Raw genomic sequence first — 21,781 nt, forward strand, 5'->3', positions numbered from 1 at the left:
GGGCAGGATTGTGGGGCTAGACAGCAGGAATGAGAGCAAACAGGGGGCAAGGATGAGGGAAATGTGTGTTCACTGTGTCTGCACATATCCCCTGCCCTTACTTACTGCCTGACCCATGGACACAGGAAGCTTGAGGCTTCTCTGAGGTAAGGGGGATTTATTAAGGGAGCTCATTTATGATTGAACAGACAGCCTGAACCTTGGTCACCAGGAAAGATTAACCCTTGCTGCTGGCAGAAGTTCAGGCTGTCCGCTCCACCAGCTCCCTTAATAAATCCTCCCTCCCCTCAGCTCAGAGAAGCTCCCGGTGTTAGCATAATATTGCCCGGACTAAGGGAAGGCAGAGGATTTGTGAACACGTGTGGGTCTCTGCTCTCCACAGCCTCCCTGGGTGCAGAAGCTGTGGAACGCTTCTTTTCTAGTATAGAGGATGTGTCCTGTGTGGTGTAGTATAGAGGAGGTGTCCTGTGTGGTGTAGTATAGAGGAGGTGCCCTGTGTGGTGTAGTATAGAGGATGTGTCCTGTGTGGTGTAGTATAGAGGAGGTGTCCTGTGTGGTGTAGTATAGAGGAGGTGTCCTGTGTGGTGTAGTATAGAGGAGGTGTCCTGTGTGGTGTAGTATATAGAGGATGTGTCCTGTGTGGTGTAGTATAGAGGAGGTGTCCTGTGTGGTGTAGTATAGAGGATGTGTCCTGTGTGGTGTAGTATATAGAAGATGTGTCCTGTGTGGTGTAGTATATAGAGGATGTGTCCTGTGTGGTGTAGTATAGAGGAGGTGTCCTGTGTGGTGTAGTATAGAGGATGTGTCCTGTGTGGTGTAGTATAGGGGATGTGTCCTGTGTGGTGTAGTATATAGAGGATGTGTCCTGTGTGGTGTAGTATAGAGCAGTGATTTTCAACCAGTGTGCCGTGGCACACTAGTGTGCCGCGACACATGGTCGGGTGTGCCGCGGGGAAAGTTCCCCAAACTATGGTGCCCCTGTGAAACAGGAGAAAACAATGGGAGAGAGAAACCTGGGGATGGGGGAGAAACAGGGGAGAGAAGCAGGGGGGAGAGAAACATGGGGATGGGGGAGAGAAACAGCGGAGAGAAGCAGGAAGGAGAGAAGTTTGGTGGAGAGAAGCAGGGGGGAGAGAAGTATGGTGGAGAGAAGCACAGGAGAGAAGCATGGGGGAGAGAAGCACATGAGAGAAGCATGGGGGAGAGAAGCACAGGAGAGAAGCAGGGGGGAGAAGTATGGTGGAGAGAAGCAGGGGGGAGAAGCATGGGGGAGAGAAGCACAGGAGAGAAGCAGGGGGGAGAAGTATGGTGTAGAGAAGCACAGGAGAGAAGTAGGGGGGAGAAGTATGGTGGAGAGAAGCACAGGAGAGAAGCAGGGGGGAGAATTATGGTGGAGAGAAGCACAGGAGAGAAGTAGGGGGGAGAAGTATGGTGGAGAGAAGCACAGGGAAGAAAACAGGCCCAGGTTTCACACTGAGTATAAATACATTTAGAATCTATATTATTAACTATATGTATAATATGTACTGTTTTAGTGTTATTTTGTGCCATTTTGGTTGGTGGTGTGCCCCGGGATTTTTTAAGTATAAAAAGTGTGCCGCGGCTCAAAAAAGGTTGAAAATCACTGGTATAGAGGATGTGTCCTGCGTGGTGTAGTAAAGAGGATGTGTCCTGTGTGGTGTAGTATAGAGGATGTGTCCTGTGTGGTGTAGTATAGAGGATGTGTCCTGTGTGGTATAGTATAGAGGATGTGTCCTGCGTGGTGTAGTAAAGAGGATGTGTCCTGTGTAGTGTAGTATAGAGGATGTGTCCTGTGTGGTGTAGTATAGAGGATGTGTGCTGTGTGGTGTAGTATATAGAGGAGGTGTCCTGTGTGGTGTAGTATATAGAGGATGTGTCCTGTGTGGTGTAGTATATAGAGGAGGTGTCCTGTGTGGTGTAGTATAGAGGAGGTGTCCTGTGTGGTGTAGTATAGAGGAGGTGTCCTGTGTGGTGTAGGATAGAGGAGGTGTCCTGTGTGGTGTAGTATAGAGGATGTGTCCTGTGTGGTGTAGTATATAGAGGAGGTGTCCTGTGTGGTGTAGGATAGAGGATGTGTCCTGTGTCTTGGCCCGAAGGAATTCAGTAGAGCAGACACAGGTGCAGAGGAGTTAAGAAGCAAAACGTGTGGGTCTCTGCTCTCCACAGCCTCCCTGGGTGCAGAAGCTGTGGAACGCTTCTTTTCTAGTATAGAGGAGGTGCCCTGTGTGGTGTAGTATAGAGGATGTTTGCTGTGTGGTGTAGTATATAGAGGAGGTGTCCTGTGTAGTGTAGTATAGAGGATGTGTCCTGTGTTGTGTAGTATAGAGGATGTGTCCCGTGTGGTATAGTATAGAGGAGGTGTCCTGTGTGGTGTAGTATAGAGGTGGTGTCCTGTGTGGTGTAGTATATAGAGTAGGTGTCCTGTGTGGTGTAGTATAGAGGAGGTGTCCTGTGTGGTGTAGTATAGAGGATGTGTCCTGTGTGGTGTAGGATAGAGGAGGTGTCCTGTGTGGTGTAGGATAGAGGAGGTGTCCTGTGTGGTGTAGTATAGAGGAGGTGTCCTGTGTGGTGTAGGATAGAGGATGTGTCCTGTGTCCTGTGTCCTGGCCCGAAGGAATTCAGTAGAGCAGACACAGGTGCAGAGGAGTTAAGAAGCAAAACATTAACCCCTTAGCGACCCATGACGTATCTGATACATCATGGTGCCGCGGGGGGTGTTCAGAGCGGGGTCCCGCTGGGACCCCGCTCTGAACGGCGCTGATCCCGGCTGACATGTGCAGTCGGGCAGTGCCTCTATTAGCCGCGTGGTCCTGTTGGCCCGCTGGCTAATTAAGCCTCTAAGTGCAGCTGTCAAACCTGACAGCTGCACTTAGAGGCTTCAGACCTCACGCCCCTGGTGTCTAGTGGGACGGATCTCGCTTGCATCAGAATGACGCTGATCCCGCCTCGGCAATAGATTGCAGCAGGCCATAGCAATCTATCACTGATCTAATGGATCATTGCTGTGTATATACAAGTCCCCCAGGGGGGCTTCTAGTGTATTTGTTTTTTAATGTTTTTTTATTAATAAAAAATTCCCTCTCCTATGAAAAGTCCAAATCACCCCCCTTTTCCCATTTTATAAATAAAAATAAATAAACAAATAAATAAACATGTTTGCTATCACCGCTCGCGTAATCGCCCGAACTATTAATTAATCACATTCCTGATCTCGCACGGTAAACGGCGTCAGCGTAAAAAAATTCAAAAGTGCAAAATTGTGCATTTTTGGTCGCATCAAATCCAGAAAAAATGTAATAAAAAGTGATCAAAAAGTCGTATATGCGCAATCAAGGTACCGATAGAAAGAACGCATCATGGCGCAAAAAATGACACCTGACACAGCCCCATAGACCAAAGGATAAAAGCGCTATAAGCCTGGGAATGGAGCGATTTTAAGGACCATATATTTGTTAACAATGGTTTGAATTTTTTACAGGCCATCAGATACAATGAAAGTTATACATGTTATATATCATTGTAATCGTAACGACTTGAGGAACATGCATAACCAGTCAGTTTTACCATAGGGCGAACGTCGTAAATGCAAAACTCCCCGAAATCAAAACAAATTCCTTTTTTTTTTCAATTTGACAGCGCAAATGATTTTTTTCCGGTTTCGCAGCATATGTTATGGAAAAATAATGCCTGTCATTGCAAAGCACAATTGGTTTCGCCAAAAATAAGCGCTCATATATGTCTCTAGGTGAAAAAATGCAAGCGCTATGGACTTTTAAACATAAAGTGGAAAAAGCAAAAGTGCAAAAACGAAAATTGGCTTTGACCTTAAGGGGTTAAAGGCTCTATTACACCAAGAAAATATCGTCCATATTCAGCCGATTACACTGGTCAACAGCCAAAAAGGTTTCAACATGAAAACAGTTGAACTTAACTAATTTTGGGGTGCTGAGATCGAAAATGATGTTCAAATTTTGAAATTGGTTCTAATTTTCAAGATATAGACGTACTTTCTATACTTCTCACAGCCTGTGATACAATACTGGGAAAAGTTTGCATCATCAGTATTGCATCATCAACTGGTATATTGCATCATCTTATGGTGCGTTTACACAGAAAGATTTATCTGACAGATTTTGGATGCCAAAGCCAGGAATGGAATTGAAAAGAGGAGCAATCCCAATCTTTCCTTTAAGACCTGTTCCCTGTTTATAGTGTGTTCCTGGTTTTGGCTTCAAAGATCTGTCAGATAAATCTCTCTGTGTAAACGCACCATTAGAATGACCAATAGTTATGGTATAAGGCTAGGTTCACACTGCGTTTTTGCAATCCGTGTTTTTCATTCATTTTTTGCAAAAAACGGTATAAAAGCATATGTGCTATAAATGGAGGCACACACCAAATATAATATCAAAGTTACCCCAATGATTGTGGGGGTCACCAGTATACATATATGACCCTTGTGGTCATGTTTTAGGTATTTTTAATCTTTTTGTGGTGTGTTTTTTGTACCGAATAAAAATTTATAATACTTTGATATTGTATTTGGTGTGTGCATCCATTTATAGCACATATCCTTTTATTCTTCCTTTTTGGGCATTATTTCAGTTTGTATGTGTTGAGGTGCACCTGTTTTTTTCATTTAGCAGTGCCTACTGTGTTCATGCTTTTTTGGAGCTTCCCAGAGACTAGAGGCGGCAGCGGGATGGGAGAACGGGGCGGCGCAATCCGGGACCAGGCGCTTGGATTAAAAGCAGCTATCTGATGGTACAAGCTGTTTAGGGGGGTCAGATTGTGGGCACAGAGTCGCTTCAAGAGAAATTACCAATTCAGATATAGCTGGAAATGTGTCAGATATCCAATGGTTTAACAGATTCTTAAGCGCTAACAATAAAGTGAGAGTGAGATGAGTGACCTTTCATTTTCCAAAGAGTCTGTGAGGAATGTCATGTGGAATCTGATTGGGTGCTAGGGGGACCGGGCCAATTCTACTATACACCATGTTTGATATATCTCCCCTCATGTGTTTTTTAGAGGAATCTCCATTTTCGGCCACCACATCATTAAAGGAGAAGTCCGGCCAAAATTTATTTTTTATATGTTATTACTTATGGAAAGTTATACAATTTTCTAATGTACATTAATTATGGGAAATGCACATATACTGCTATTTCCCTTAATTTAGTGTATCAGGAAGTGTTAGAATTCTCTCAGAACCAGTGATGTCACGACGAAAGGTGTAATTCCTATGGAGTGTCCAGCAGGGGCGCACTATATATAGAAGTCAATGGTACTCATTGACTTCTATATATAGAGCGCCCCCTGCTGGACACTCCATAGGAATTACAATGGATGTGTGTATGTAATGTAATGTACTGTACTTTGCGATTGAATACATTTATGGAATACTTTGGGGAGTAAGTGTCCTTGCTCCCTAAAGTATCCCATAAATGTATTCTATAAATACATTTGCAGGGCACCGAGCAGGGAGGGAGAGAAGTGCCATCTACCTACCCCCTCCCTGCTCGGTGCTGGGAACATATACAAAGTACTACTCCCCCATTATCTGCAGAGTAGTACCTTTGCTATCTTATCGCCGCTCCGCCACTTACAGAAGTGCCGCTCCGCCGCCGCCGCTTACAGAAGTGCCGCTCCGCCGCCGCCGCTCACAGAAGTGCCCTCTCCTCCTCCGCTCCCCCTCCCGGCTTGAAACACTATGGCCCCGCTGACTCCCCGCCGCCACTCACACTATCCGGCCAGCCGCCGCTCTCTGTACCTGCAGGCCGGCCGCGTCAGCCCTCACCCAACCCGGCCGGGAGCACCAGGAAGCACCAGGAGCGCCGTGCTCCCGGCCGGGGTGGGTGAGGGCTGACGCGGCCGGCCTGCAGGAGCAGACAGCGGTGGCCGGCCGCATAGTGTGAGGAGCGGCGCGGGCAGGCGGCGGGGCGGCAGCGGGGCCATAGTGTTTCAAGCCGGGAGGAGGAGGGGGAGCGGAGGAGGAGGCGGCACTTCTGTGGGTGGGACATGGGGCAGCCCTGTCTGGTTCCCTTTTGAATGGGGAAGACATCAGACAGAAAACCTGGCGTATGTATATGTGCCTTGGGATTGTTGTACATAGTGGAAATAAGGTCTTTAAAGGGTCCTATAATACCATAATGAGGAAGCGACATATTTAGCCATTCCTAGCTAACATTGTTGAGAGCCTTTTTGGCTAGGGATGGTCCGAACCTGCCGAGATTCGGGTTTGTACGAACCCAAACTCTCAGCGATGATTCCCGCTGTCTTCCTCCTCCGTGGAGAGGGTGGATACAGCGGGAGGACCGCCTGGAAAACTGGGATACAGCCATAGCCATAGGCTGTATCGCAGTTTTCCAGGCGGTCCTCCCGCTGTATCCACCCGCTGCACGGTGCGGCCAGACAGCGGGAATCTGATGCCGAGCGTTCGGGTTCATACGAACCCGAACCTCGTCAGGTTCGGACCATCCTTATTTTCGGCATCTATGGCAGGTAGGCCTGGCGAATGGCCTGGATTATCTGTCCTCCGCACCACTTCTTGTACAGTCAGGACAGTTCTGATGTCGGTGACTGTAGAGCGTCTTTTAAGAAACCAACTTGATAATTGCTAATTAATTGGGGGAGAAATAATAATTTTTTCTATAATTTTTCATCTATGATATATTGAAATAATTTTTCATCTATGATATATTGAAATAATTTTTCATCTATGATATATTGAAAAACTGTCTGAAGAGTAGGGACAATTTCCATGTTGTAAAATTGCCTGCTAAAACCATCTGGACCCGCTTCTTTGTTATTGTGGAGAGAGGAAATGGTTTTAGAAATATCTTCAGTAGAAATTGGTGCATTAAGTTAAGCTAGGGAAGAATCATCTAGTTTAGGAAGATTTAAAGACTGGAGAAACTTTTGACCCGCAAGCATATCAACATAATTAGAAGAATAAAGAGAGCGATAGAATTGTTGAAGTACAGAAGAAATCGTTTTCGGGTCTGAATGTAAAACACCATGGTGGTCCTTCATCGTTCTGATGTGTGAGATAGGACGTTTACCCTTAGCAAGGCTAGCTAGTAATTTCCCTGCTTTATAACTAACTTTATAAAGACGGGAAAAATATTGATCTTTGTATAGATTATTAAGTTTTGCTTATCTGAAATTCTTTTTTCGCTATGCACCATTGGGATTTGTTTTGTTCACTGGGATGAGATAGAAAAGTAGTGTATGCAATACGAAGTTTCTGAGTAAGAGTAATATAGGAAGAGTTAGCTTCTCTTTTTACGAGCAGACATGTAAGAGATTATACGTCCTCTAAGGACAGCGTTTGCGGTTTCCCAAAATAATACTGGGGTAGTAGTATGTTGAGAATTAGTATCATAAAATTCAGACCACCATTTTTTAAGAAGGGTTTGAAAGGTTTCGTTTGACCCCAAAAGTGTTGGAAACCAAAACGTCAATTCTTATAATGTAAAGGACGTTACATCTGTGTGGGTCTTGGTATCTGGGGTTCAGGTTCATCTATTGGACAGCTCCTGAGACCATAGGAAGTAACCATCTACTGCATTATTACATGGTAGCCCTACAGATGGATGACTGGCTATGTAATACTTGCATGGCGCCAATTTGACACATTGTGATCTTCCTCTAGTTTTTGGTCTCAGATCTGGCTCATAGAAAGGGGGCATCAGTGGAGAAATCCTTTTTATTACATTCATGTTGTCTAATAATAACAACTTTTTAACAATTATTCCTTATACAGACATTTATATGTGGGTCAGTCAATCTAGATAATAGAAATTACTGTTCATCGCTTTCAGGATTGTGGACCCTCCAATATATTCAAATGATCATAATTTATTCCGACGTGGACACCTAAGATGTATCATAAGGAATTCTTGAAGCTCTTTCCAACTTCTTTCCTGAGCTTTGCAGTGAGCAATGAGCTCCCCACCCAAGGTCAAGGGAAATGGAAAGAATTTAGTCTGCAATACTGGAATAAAAGGGGAACCTGGATCCTGTAGAAGATGTCCCGCTCCTGGATAACATTGCAGGTACACATGCTTCTTGCCATACTTTACTGCCCTGGCCGTTGCCTCCCTAGCATAGAACAGGCTGTTGCATATCTGGTCTTTGTCTCCTACCAAAAAGAGGATGGGACCTTTGGCTTTCTCTAGGGGGATTACAGAGCCCTGGTGTTCCGGTTTTCTTGAATCTCCAAAACAGCCAATAGGGCTGGTGAACCAAAAGTCTGTAATCAAACATCTTTCTGGATTGTTGGGTATGCCTTTCAGAAGGATATCACCATAAACAACGTTGTTTCCATGGACAGCATTGAATCCATTGATGCATACTGTAGCCACAATCTGCGGTAGGTAAGACGCCATGGACAAAGCTATCTCAGCTCCTTTTGATGTACCAACGACTCCAACTCCATCACCTGACACCTGAAAGGTAAAACAGGTTGTGAAACTGGTTCAAACATGTGTACACTTATGATTATGTGAGAAACAGTAGGTAGAGTGGGGATGTAGTTAGAGGTTTAGTGACTACTGTGACCTCTTCATAACTTTCAGTTGGATTATTATGGTAATCCCATCTCACCTTGTGTTTGGTGGCCCTATAGAGAAACAATGAACCATAGACTGCGGTGGCCACACAGGATTGCATGCAGGTACCAGTAGTCAGACCTCCCCCCTAGTCCCAGAAGTCAGCTTGGTATCCCCTATCCATAGTATAGAGCTTACGAAGCTGAGATTGGAATACCCCTTAAAGTGACCCATCAACACAGCAGTAGTGACTAGGAACAAGGGCACAAGGTAAACACTTTGGAGGGGTGAATTTATCATCAGTGTCTTAGATTTTATTTAAACTGTACTTTCCATCAAGAAGTTACATCTTACTTATCATGAAGTTGTGTGTGGCTTTGTAAAGGAGATGCAAGACTTCATGCTACGTCTAGGGATCTGCATTGTCTTGACTGTATCTACATGTGGGTTTTTGTTGCTAAATTAGAAGAATTCCTACCTTTGGATGACTACATAGAAACTCAGCAGCTTCTTGAAAATATTTTAAATCCACTTCACTGAACAAGGGGGGCAAATCATCATATGCAAAGTATGCCACAGCAAGAGCGGCAAAACCACGGCTGGCCAGGAGGCTACTACGATACTCTACCAGACCACCAATACCTCCAAAGATGTCAATAACTCCTGGAAAGGGTCCTTCACCTAAAAAAAAAACTGGATAATAAATGAATTGAATATAGTTTTTTTTTAAATTTTGCTCAAAATTAATCATTATAATCTTGAGGCATTTAGAAACATGAAATGCTTCTTGTGTTGGTTGACAAAAGAGAGTGGTTCTTTACATAGATCTTTTGTAATTCTTGACGCACACCTTCATAAGCCCTAACTACAAGCTGTCCATGTTCGTAGTGGAAATATCTTAACTAATAAAGTCCTGTGATCACAGCAGCATCAGCACTTTTTCAAACATACAATCTCTCTTAAAGGGGTAGTGCAGCGCTAAAAAATTATTCACAGAATAACAAACATTACAAAGTTATAAAACTTTGTAATGTATACTATGTCTGTGAATCGCCCCCTTCCCCGTGTCCCACCACCCCCGCCCGTGTACCCGGAAGTGTGTGGTGCATTATACATTACCTGATCCGTGTCGAGGCCGTCCGCCATCTTGTGCCAAACGTCATCTTCGGACGGACAGCCGAATCGCTGCCGCCGTCCCCCCTCCGCCGCATCACAACTGTGCTCGGCCACGATTGGCTGAGCACAGTTATGCTCAGCCAATCGCGGCTGAGCAGCTGATGACATGGCCGCACTACCCCTTTAAATAGGAGAGAGAAGTAAGTGGAAGATATGAGCAGAGAGATTTTTAGACCAGTGACCAGTAACTGTTCTGCTGCTTTTTTGTAGCTGTAACATGACTTGCTCCCTTTACTAGAGAAAAGGAGAGGTGAGCGGCATAACAGCAGGACCTCAGGAGGAACAACCAAGACATCACCTAATGGAAGACCACCATTGGCCTTATCCTGTCTCATATAGCACAGTTAGTTCAGCTACAGTTTTTCTATACATATGACAAAATGGAGAAGCTAGTTACCTACCTGGTGGAAGAAAAAGTGCTCCTCGCACTCGCCCTTCTCTTATAAGTATTCTCTGGACTCCGGGAGCCACATACCATCTTTCAATGACTTTGGTGGTAGCAGGAGACTCTTCTGGAAGTGGATTTAAAACCAATGAGCTGTATACCTCCAGATGTACAGAGAAGGGACTTCTCATTACATCACGTTTCCTCAGCCATAGAAATGAAATATTTGACTTCAGAGCCCAGAATAGGCCCATAGGACAGACTCCATGGAAGTCTCCACCAATGGCTGGAGATTTCTCCAGATCGACCTTCCCTTCCATATCGGTCTTGTAGAAAGCTCTGGAGTAAAATAGCCGCCCCTTCTCATCCTTTAGCCATGCCCGTAGAGTGATGACCTGCTCAGGGGGGAGGCCCCAAGCTTGGATCTTCACTGGTTCATCCACTAAGGAGATTTCAGGAGAAACTGATAGACCAACCATATCTGAAGATCAAGGAGTCTTCAATGGGAGACAAGAGGCAAGAAGACACAATTAATGCCAATAAAATAAATGCTTCCACATGTGTTTTGATACGTAATTTGTCTGGGGGGGGGGCAGGCTGGGGGAGAAAATATTACCCAGAGTTTGTCCACATCATATGATATAAATAAAGCGACTCTGTACCCACAATCTGACCCTCCCAAACTGCTTTTACCGTCAGATAGCTGCTTTTAATCCAAGATCTGTCCTGGGGTTTGCTCGGCAGGTGATGCAGTTATTGTCCTAAAAAACAACTTTTAAACTGGCAGCCCTGTACCCAACGGCCACACCCTCTGGCACATCCTCTCTGTCCCTCCTTCCCGCCCTTCTCATCATTAGGAATGCTCCAGGCAGATTGTCTCCTATTTCTCACCTGTGTCAGCACGGCACATGGGCTGGATCGTTAAGGCACCTGTGCAATGTTGAGACAGGAGAAAATGTTCTAGGGGCATTCCTAATGATGAAGAGGGTGGGGAGGAGGGACGGCGGGGCACAGATACTGTAGGCCACGACCGTTTGACACAGGGCTGCAAGTTTAAAAGTTGTTTTTTAGGGCAATAACTGCATCACCTGCCGAACGGACCCCAGGACAGATCTTGAATTAAAAGCAGCTATCCGAAGGTACAAGTGGTTTGGGAGGTCAGATTGTGGGTACAGAGTCACTTTAACTCCTGTAGTATAGTTGTTACTGCACATGTGGAAAAAGTAATCTTCTGGCTAGGTTCATACTATGTAAAAATGATGGCCGTCTTTCATAATAACGGCCACCATTGCACAAATAACATTATTTTTGAAATAACGCTTTATTTGCACAATGACGACCGTTGTTATGAAAGACGGCCGTCAATTTTTACATAGTGTGAACCTAGCCTCCGGGTGTATTGATGTCCTGATTGATCTTTATAGGGCAATATCGTGGATACATTGTTGCAGCCACTAGTTCCACACGTAGCAGGGTATATAAAGGACACAAATTAATTATTGAGAATATTCATGGATTCCACAGTATGGAAATTATTGACTCCCACGTGAATATATTCTAGATGTGGTGATTTTCCTGTTAAAGTGAATGTACAAGTTCCAGTAGTGGATTTTTTGCTACACTACCTGGTCCATTTTTCAAAATGTCGCCTGGTTCCTGTGATGGGCACCCTCCTCTTCATGTGTATCAGCCCACTCTATGCACTGGAGGCGGGCCCAGCGCCCCCCAGTGTAATGATATCCCCTCCCCTCGCTGACACACCTCCATTAGTATCCGGCCTGAGTGGGGAGGGGAAATCATTACAATGGGGTAGCCATGACTAGGGATAATGTAAATCCTTCCCTAAATCTCACCTGCCTAACACAGCAAGAAGTGGGGTGACGCCTTAAAAAAAATTTAAATCCATAAGTCACCGGGCCCAGAAGGTATCCATCCTAGAGTTTTGCAGGAATTAAGTACTATGTTAGATAGTATATTTAAAGATTCTATAATGACAGGGATTATTCTACAGGACTGGCGAATAGCTAATGTGGTACCAATATTCAAGAAGGGGTCAAAGAGTGATCCTGGAAACTACAGGCCCGTAAGTCTAACATCTATAGTGGGTGAAGTATTTGCGGGGTTTGTAAGAGATGCGATACTGGAGTATCTTAATGAAAATAATCTTATAACGCAGCACAAGCATGAATTCATGAGGGATCGGTCCTGTCAGACTAATCTTATCGGATTCTATGAGGAGGTCAGTTATAGACTGGACCTGGGGGAGGCTGTGGATGTTGTGTATCTGGACTTTTCATTTGATACTGTGCCGCATGAACGGTTGGTCTATAAAATAAGGATGCTGGGACTAGGGGACAACATATGCAAATGGGTAAGTAACTGGTTGAGTTAAAGAAAACATAGGGTACTCATTGATGGAACATATTTAGATTGGGTTTTAGTTAATAGAGTTAATAGTGGGGTACCGCAGGGGTCAGTGTTGGATCCACTTCTTTTTAATATGTTTATTAATTACCTTGTAGAGGGACTGCAGAGTAGAATCTCCATTTTTGCCACATGATGTTGTCATTGCTGATTCATTAAATACGTTCAAGGGAGGCCTGATGGACTCTCTTCTTCTTTCAACCTTATTATCTATGTCACTATGTTACCATTAATAGATCAGGGGCTTCTTAAAGGGGTTGGCCACTTTATAGTAAAATAGGTCAGTACAAAGTATTAGTAAGTGTACTTGATGTATATACTGACAGAAGCTCTCTGTGTACCTCATAGAGCTAAAATCAGACTCCCCTTCACCAGGCTGTGTTGCCCTGCTCTGTTTTGTTTCAGTCCACAATATGGCTGACATGGAGGAGCATGTGACCAGGCCATGTCCACTGTGTTCTCCATAGACATATACAGGCTCAGTGGTGGACACTGGGGGACGGGGCCTGGTCACATGCTCCTCCATGTAAGCAATCTTATGGACCAAAACACCACAGAGCAGGGCAGCCCCGCCTGGAGGAGGAGAGTCTGATGTTAGCTCTATGAGGTACACAGGGAGCTGCTGTCAGTATATACAGTGATTACACTTACTAATACTGTACACTGAGCAATTTTACTATAAAGTGGCCAACACCTTTAACTTTTTAAAGACGTTCATGATGGGGATTGGGGCATATTACAGATAACAGCGATAGAACAGGTTTCCCGTCTGGTTAATGGTGGAGATACATAATTGTTTTCGAACCTCCGCCTGTCATGCAACAGGCATGCTATATTTGCTGGGAAAAGATAGATTATACAATGCTTTCTAATGAAATTTGAGTCACAAGATGCACCTCTCGCCCCGAGGCTATAGAACCTGAGTAGGTTAAGGGCCCTATTCCACGGGACGATTATCGTTCAGATTATCGTTAAATCGTTCGAATCTGAACGATAATCGTTCGGTTGAAATGCAGTTAACGATTAACGACCGAACGAGAAATCGTTGATCGTTTAATAAGACCTGGACCTATTTTTATCGTTGCTCGTTCGCAAATCGTTCGCATTGAATAAGACATCGTTCGGTCGTTCTCAATAGATACGAACGCAATAGCGAATAAATAGCGAAGAGAAACGATCGCAATTACGATCATAAGTAACGATTATCGTTCCATGGAAATGAGTGAACGTTTTCAGGTCTTTCGCAATAGCGGTCGTTTGAGATCGTTAATCGTTAACGATTATCCAAACGATAATCGTCCCGTGGAATAGGGCCCTTAGTCTCAAAAGAATAAAAAAAATTACTTATCATGAGTTTTTCTTTGTCTCTTCTTCTCATTCAAAACATTAAAAAATTGTAATAACACCTTATCAGAATTGGTATATGGCTTGTTTGCAAACTGTAGACAGCCATTGACACAACCTTAGGTAGGTTATAGCCTGAGAGGGGCCAGAGAAGGACACATAGAGTGACCTCTTGCCTACTTTCCTCAACAGTCCTAGATGAGTGCGGACAACCACAGAGATGCCCCCTACTTGCAATAAGGTAATAACACTGAAGACTGAACACTGACAAGACAAACTTGCATACAAGGGTTGGTAAACAGGCTGGGGTCAAACTAAACAGGCAGCAAAGTACAAAAACAGGACCCAAGGGAATAGTCAGGTAACAGAACTGAAGGCAGGGTAATAGCCAGCATGGGTTTTAGGGTACTGATACACTATATAGAAGGTCAGGGACCCAGTCTAGGACGTGATTGGACCACACACACACAGAAAGAGACCCAGCACGGGTGAATAGAGAAACCAGATGTAAATTACCTAATTGTTAAGTGGCCAGAGGGAACTAGAAGGAAAAAATTGCACAATTTATGCCTAAGGGGCCTATTCCACGGGAGCAATAATCGGCCAAATCGGCCTGATTCGGCCGATTATCGCTCGGTGGAATAGAGAAAACGATCAGCCGATGATCGTGTCATTGGCTGATCGTTTATTTAGGGCCAGACCTAAAATCATCGGTCCCCTACTGCACATCGCTACGGTGGAATAGCAGTGAGCAGCGGGCAACCGACGATTTGAGAAGCACCATATATTACCTGGCAGGACTTCTCCTTGACTCTGTCTTCCTCCCCGGGTCCCGCGGCACAGCATCAGCAGCTCCGGAGCGGCCTGACTGAGCTTTCAGACTGCTCAGCCAATCACAGGGGAGGACCGCCGCGGACGGAGTTGTTGCTGCGCCGCGGGACCCGAAGAGGAAGACGGAGCGGAGGAGAAGTCCTGCCAGATAATGTATGCTTCAAGGGCTGCAAGGACATCAGTAACGATGTCCCTGCAGTCCTCACTTAACGATCATCGGGCCGTGGAATAGGCCCAGTAAACAAGCGCCGAACTAGCAGATCGGCGCTCGTTTACATCGTTGATCGGGCCCTGCTCTGCCCGTGTAATAGGGCCCTAAGGCTGGGTTCAAAAAGCCTTTTTATGCAGTTTGGTTTTTTTTCCATCTTTTTTGCAACAGTTTAAAAATCAAATCAAAACCCATGTTTTTTAACTTACACAAAAACGTGGTCTGTACTTTTTAAAAAACGGATACGTTTTGATCAGGTTTTTGATCTTTTTTTTATTGTGGAAGTCAATGAATCAAAAATAGATATAAATGGATAGAAATAAAAATGAACCGTATCAACGAAGTGTGAACTTGACAAAAAGCTATGGTAGGGTAGGATTTTGTGCAAAAACTGAAAAATTGTACATGATTAATCTAATGAAAAATTTTTTATAGAACACCCCGCCCTCTCCCACAGCTAACATTGAAAAGAAGCGCAGGTGGCAGAGACTAGTGGAAAATAGCGTAAAACCCTAATAAATCTTGCACAGAGTTTTATGAAGTTCACAAAATCTCATTAGCAAAAAAAAAAAAAAATTGTGCAAATGCAATGATAAAAGTCCCTATGTTTTTAGACCTTTAAGATTTACATCAGTTACATGCAAAGCTGAATCCCCAATAAAATGTTGAAAGAAAGAAGTAATTCTTCTGTATATCACTCAATGCTACTGATTTCATCGGGCATATAATATGGCCTAAGGGGGGTATGAATTGGCGTAGGCCAAAATATAACCAGGGTATAATCTAGCCTAGGCAATTTTAACCCCGAGTATAGTCTGGACTGGGGGTATACTCTGTCATGTTACACCGGAACCCATTTACTTACATTAAACACTGCTCTATGTGTCAGGCGCGCTCAGCCAGTCAGCAGCCGAGGCGGGATCGCGAGCGTTCTGACAGGTCCTCAACATCAGCCCATGTAATAGGCCTTTTACTCCTTATGTAAAAAGCAGTATAACATTAGAAATATAAATAATTTTCTGTAGATTTGTTCAGTATTTTAAATAGTTTGTTCAAAAGTGGAGTTTCCCTTTAACCCCTTAACGACATCGGGCGTAAGTATACGCCCCAGCAGGGTGGGCTTTAACGCAAACGGGCGTATACTTACGCCCGATGTTTCCCCGATCGCTGTGTGTTCACACACAGCGGTCGGGGAAGATGGCCTGCTACAATGTATAGCAGGCCATCTCTGCTCGTCGGCACGGGGGGTGATTAACCCCTCCCGTGCCAACGATCGCTGCTATATGCTGATCAATACAGATCAGCATATAGCAGCTAAAAACAGCTTTCCGGGTCATCGGTGACCCGGTGACCCGGAAAGCAATGGCGATTGGTGCTGTCCAAAATAGCATCAATCGCCATTAGTGTGCTGGAGAAAGATGGCGCCGATGCCACCCCCACGATCGCCGTGATAGGCCGGCCAGTACCGGCCGGCCCATCACGGCGATCAAACTGTAAAAAAACAGTTTTGCCGGATTCTGCACCCCTCAGCTAGGTAGCTGAGGGGTGCAGAACAGGTGTGTGTGGTGCAGGTGTACCACACCTGGGCGTCCGGAGCGAAGATCTGCGGTCCGCGCCGTCCTCGCGTCTTCTTCGCTTCACTTCCGGGTTTGGTCGTCCAGCGTCGGAAATCTTCGGAAACGCTCGGGTCCTCGGCTTCGGCGGGTCTCGGCAATCTCCGGCAGCGTCGCTCTACTGCCCCCTAGCGGCTGATCAGTGAATATCATTCACTGATCAGTTGCTTTGGGTTAAAAAGATTTTTTTTTTTTTCCCAATTTTTTTTTTCTTTTTTTGCGCCCTAACGCCGCTGAGTGCTGATCAGCATCGCACGTAAGTGCGCCGCTGATCAGCAACTCCTCCTTTTTGGCATAGGTGCGTTTTTCCCCCCTATTTCCTACCGCCACTGTCTGCTGATAAGTGCCGCACATAAGTGCGGCATTTATCAGCAGCTCCTTTCTTGGCGTAGGGATATTTTTTTTTTACTGTCAAAAAAACACGTAAAAAACACTACACTACACCACACTACATGGAATAAAGTTTTACACTACACTACACCACTACACATTTACATACCCCATATACTAATCCCCGTATAAAGATGGCCCCCAGGGTGTTTTCGGTGTCGGACGCATACGTTATTATTGCCTCTGACACCGAAACAGCCAGTGAGGATGAATGGGGGGATCCTTCTTTCCTCCATTCATTATCATCATCCTCATCATCCAGTGACGTGTCTGGGGGTAGCGTAGCGTACGCTGCCCCCCAGACACGTCTTTTCCGCCAGTACCGTCCCAATAAGAGATCACGGTATGGCGTGAAATTCTACAAACTCTTTGAGCGTACTTCAGGGTACACTTACAGATCCAGGGTACGTGCACACTGCGGAATGGCGAAGGATAACCCTTTGTGCATTCCGCAGCTGGCACCCGCCGGTGGACTGATGGAGGCGCTCGTCTCCACCCGTGTTAAAGACTCCATTCTATGCACGGGCAGATTCCGTCGTCCGTCCAAAGAATGTTCATTCTTTGGACAGAGGGCAGAATCCGCCCGTGCATATAATGGAGTGTGACACGAGCGGAGACGCGCGCCTCCATTAGTCCGCCGGTGGGTGCCAGCTGCGGAATGCACAAAGGGTTATCCTTCCCCATTCCGCAGTGTGCACGTACCCTTAGAGTGTATGAAGGAAGGGACACCCAAATTCAGCCCCCAGATGCCCCCCCCCATCCTCCGAGTTAGTGGGGAGATCGTTCGGGAACTGATCTTCCCACTGCTGGATAAAGGTCACCACCTGTACGGGGATAACTTTTATACCAGCACCCCCTCTTCCGGTCCCTCGCTGCCCGAGCTACTGTAGCTTGCGGCACAATCCGAAAATATCAGAAGCAGTAATAGAGCCCTAATATTTAGCAGCCATGGAGCGGACCCAGCGCTTCTGGATATGAAGGACCCCGTATCGCACCAGGGCAACATTTTCCAGGTGACGTCCCCCACACTGGAGAAAGGGAGACCCCAGAAGAAGTGCAGAGTGTGGCGTAACAGGGGGATCAGGAAGGACACCATTTACCAGTGTGACACCTGTCCTGATCCCCCCGGCCTCTGCATACTGGATCGCTTCAAGGCGCACCACACGTCATCGGAGTTCTACATTATCTAAATTCCGTCCCTTATTCCTATTTCAGGGGTCACGTTGATCCAGGGACTATTCTAATTGCCATTATGGAGTCAGGAAGGAATTTTTCCCATGTGATGAGGCTACTGTCGTCTGCCTCACGAGGGTTTTTGCCTTCCTCTGGATCAACACAGGTTGAATTTGATGGACACCTGTCATTTTCAACCTTATAAACTAATAATTGGCCTAATACCCCCAAATAAATTAATAATTGTCCCTTTTCCCCAACTAAATAGGTATGGCCGCCATTCCCATTAGAGGATACCATGATGCAATTACAAAGCCTCTGTGCGGCCAGGACAGTAGAAGCCCCCCACAAGTGACCCCATTCTTGATTCCCATAAGGAATCTAACGAGGGGGGCAGTGGGGATATGGCCCCCTGGTGACGGCCACATTTGGGCCGTGAAAATGAAAAAAATGTATTTTTTATTTTCATGGCACATGTTCCACTTATGTGCCCGTCACCAGTGGGGTCCATATGCTCACTGTACCCCCTTTTTGGATTCCTTATGGGGTGTAGTTTCCATAATGGGGTCACTTGTGGGGGGTTTCTACTGTCCTGGCAGCACAGGAGCTTTTTAATTGCGACATGGCCTCCATCCTCCATTCCAGCCTCTAAATGGCGCTCTGTCCCTTTGGTGGCTTGCCCTGTGCCCATATGGCACATTATATCCACATGTGGGGTATTTTCGTACTCAGGGGAAATTACCCTACATGTTTTGTGTTCACTTTCTATTTTAACCCCTTGTGGAAAAGGAAAAAATCAAGGCTAGACCAACATTTAGTGTAAAAAAATGTTTAATTTTTACACTAAATCATTGATCTTGTCTTGATTTTTTCATTTTCACAAGGGGTTAAAAGATAAAAAAAACTACTAAATGTGTAGAGCAATTTCCCCTGACTACGGAAATACCCCACATGTGGACATAAAGCACCATGCGGGTGCAGGGTAAGCCTCCAAAGGGAAGGAGCGCCATTTGGCTTTTTGAGGCTGGATTTGGCTGGAATGGATTTCGAGGGGCCATGTTGCATTTAAAAGGCCCCTGTGTTGCCAAGACAGTTGAACCCCCCCCCCCCCCCCACAAGTGACCCCATTATGGAAACTACACCCCTCAGGGAATGTAACAAGGGGTGTAGTGAGCATATGGACCCCACTGGTGACGGGCACAAATGTGGAACAATATGGCGTGAAAATGAAATATTAAATTTTTTACACTATAATGTTGGTTTAGCCTTAAATTTTTCTTTTTCACAAGGGGTTAAAAGAGAAAAAAACACACAAAATCTGTAGAGCAATTCCCGTAAATACCCCACATGTGGACATAAAGCGCCATGTGGGCGCTGGGCAAGCCTCCGAAGGGAAAGAGCGCCATTTGGATTTTGCAGGCTGGATGTGGCCAGAATGGATGATGAACGCCATGTCGCATTTACAGAGCCCTCGTGCTGCCAAAACACTGGAAACCCCCCACAAGTGACCCCATTCTGGAAACTACACCCCTCAAGGAATCTAACAAGGGGTGCAGTGAGGATATGGACCCCTTGATGACGCCCACATTTGTGCCGTGAAAGTGAAAAAATGAAATTTTTCCCTTTCACGTCACATTGTTCCACATTTGTGCCCATCACCAGTGGGGTCCATATGCTCACTGCACCCCTTGTTAGATTCCTTGAGGGGTGTAGTTTCCAGAATGGGGTCACTTGTGGGGGGTTTCCAGTGTTTTGGCAGCACGAGGGCTCTGTAAATGCGACATGACCCTTGAAATCCATTCCAGTAAAATCCAGCTTGCAAAGGCCAATTGGCGCTCCTTCCCTTTGGAGGCCCGTCCTGCGCCCGCTTGGCACTTTATGTCCACATGTGGGATATTTCTGTACTCGGGAGAAACTGCGCTACATGATTGGTGTTTTTTTTTTTTTCTTTTATCCTCTTGTAAAAATGAAAAATGAAGGCTAGAACAACATTTTAGTGTAAAAAATAGAATTTTTCCTTTTTTACACCACATTGTTCTGAAAATCTGCGAAGCACCTGTGGGGTCCAAATGCTCACAGCACCCCTTGTTACATTCCTTGAGGGGTGCAGTTTTCTAAATGGTGTCACTTTAGGGGTGTTTTTTAGGTTTTGGCACCCCAGAGCCTCTGCCAACCTGAAGTGGTACGGTCAAAAATGACCAAATATAACGGAGGCGTTGAAATTCACTAGGCGCTCCCTTATATCTGAGGCTTGTGGTTGCGTAAAATAGCACAATAGGGCCATATATGGGGTATTTCTATAAACTGCAGAAACGGGGCAATAATTATTGGGGTGCATTTCTCTGGTAATAGGTTTATCATTATGAAAGATATTGGATTACAATAAAATCTCTGCACAGAAAATAAAAATTTTCAAATTTCTTACACACTTCGCTTTTATTGCTGTGACTCCCCTAAAGGGTTAAAAAACTTTCTGGATGTGCATTTGCAGAGTTTGGGGGGTGCAGTTTCCGAAATGGGGTGCTTTGTGAGGCTTTCTAACATACAGGCCCCTCAAATACACTTTGAACCTGAACAGGTCCCTAAAAATATCTGATTTTGAAATTTTACAGAAAATTTGGAAAATTGCTGCTAATGTTTTAAGCTTCTTATTGTCTAAAAAAAAAAATATATAGTTTAATAAATGCCGCCAACATAAAGTAGACATGTTGCTAATGCTATTTAATATATAATTTATGTGGCATAACCATTTTCTGTATAAGCAGAAAGGTTTCAAAGTTGGAAAAATGCATTTTTTCACAATTTTTCACGTTATTTTGGTGTTTTTCATAAAGATTTGTTATGAGTATCGACTCCATTTTACCAGAAATGTAAAGTACAATATTTCACGAGAAAACAATCTCAGAATCAGCCGGATAGGTAAAAGCATCCCGAAGTTATTAATGAATAAAGTAACACTAGTCATATTCATAAAATTTGTCTCTGTCCTTAAGGCCATTTCAGGCTCTGTCCTTAAGGGGTTAAAAAACTTACCATATGTTCTGGGTTCTAAATATATTTTTCTTGGGTTGCTTTACTATGTCCAGTGTGCGGGATGGATGTAGATCCGTGTGTTACCTTGTAGTTTTCTGGATCCGGATTGATGCTTTCTGCTATAAAGTACTATAGCTATTAAGGGTGCGGAGAAAGCAGCTTCACCCATCACCTGGTGCCTAGTAAGATGAACTCTTCTCTGCCACATCATATGATCTCATATGATAAGTAACACATGGGACTGGAGGTGGCTCCCTCTTACAGAATTTCATTAGTGCTAAGAAATTTCAATTTACGCTTCTGGTAGAGTATATGGTAATACAAAGTAGTTGTAGCAGAAGTGACAATGGAGTGATAGTAATAAGCAATATTAACAGTAGTAGCATAAATTAGTACTCTGTAGAAGTTTACAGTGGTTTGCAATAAATTAGAATATCAACAAAAAGTTTTTTTTTCCAGTAATTCAATTCAAAAAGTGACCTCATATATTCTATAGAGTCATAACATACAGAGTGAACGTTTTCAAGTGTTTATTTCTGTTAAAGTTAATGATTATGGATTACAGCCAAGAAAAACCAAAAGTCAGTATTTCAGAAAATTAGATTATTATGTAAAACTAACTGAAAAA

General features: G+C 44.6%; 1 protein-coding gene across 1 annotated transcript; it reads right to left on the reverse strand.

Moving 5' to 3' along the window:
- Positions 1-7,760: 7,760 nt before the first annotated feature.
- Positions 7,761-21,316, reverse strand: LOC138786300 (acyl-coenzyme A amino acid N-acyltransferase 1-like). Its single transcript, XM_069963196.1, has 4 exons — positions 21,154-21,316; positions 10,154-10,634; positions 9,055-9,257; positions 7,761-8,474 (listed from the first exon to the last, which is right to left on the reverse strand). Exons 2-4 carry the CDS (start codon positions 10,614-10,616, stop codon positions 7,878-7,880), a joined length of 1,263 nt encoding a protein of 420 aa, XP_069819297.1. The 5' UTR covers positions 10,617-10,634; positions 21,154-21,316; the 3' UTR covers positions 7,761-7,877.
- Between the last annotated feature and the right edge of the window lie 465 nt (positions 21,317-21,781).

The sequence above is a fragment of the Dendropsophus ebraccatus genome, chromosome 3 (assembly GCF_027789765.1).
Source record: "Dendropsophus ebraccatus isolate aDenEbr1 chromosome 3, aDenEbr1.pat, whole genome shotgun sequence".
Lineage (NCBI taxonomy): Eukaryota > Metazoa > Chordata > Amphibia > Anura > Hylidae > Dendropsophus > Dendropsophus ebraccatus.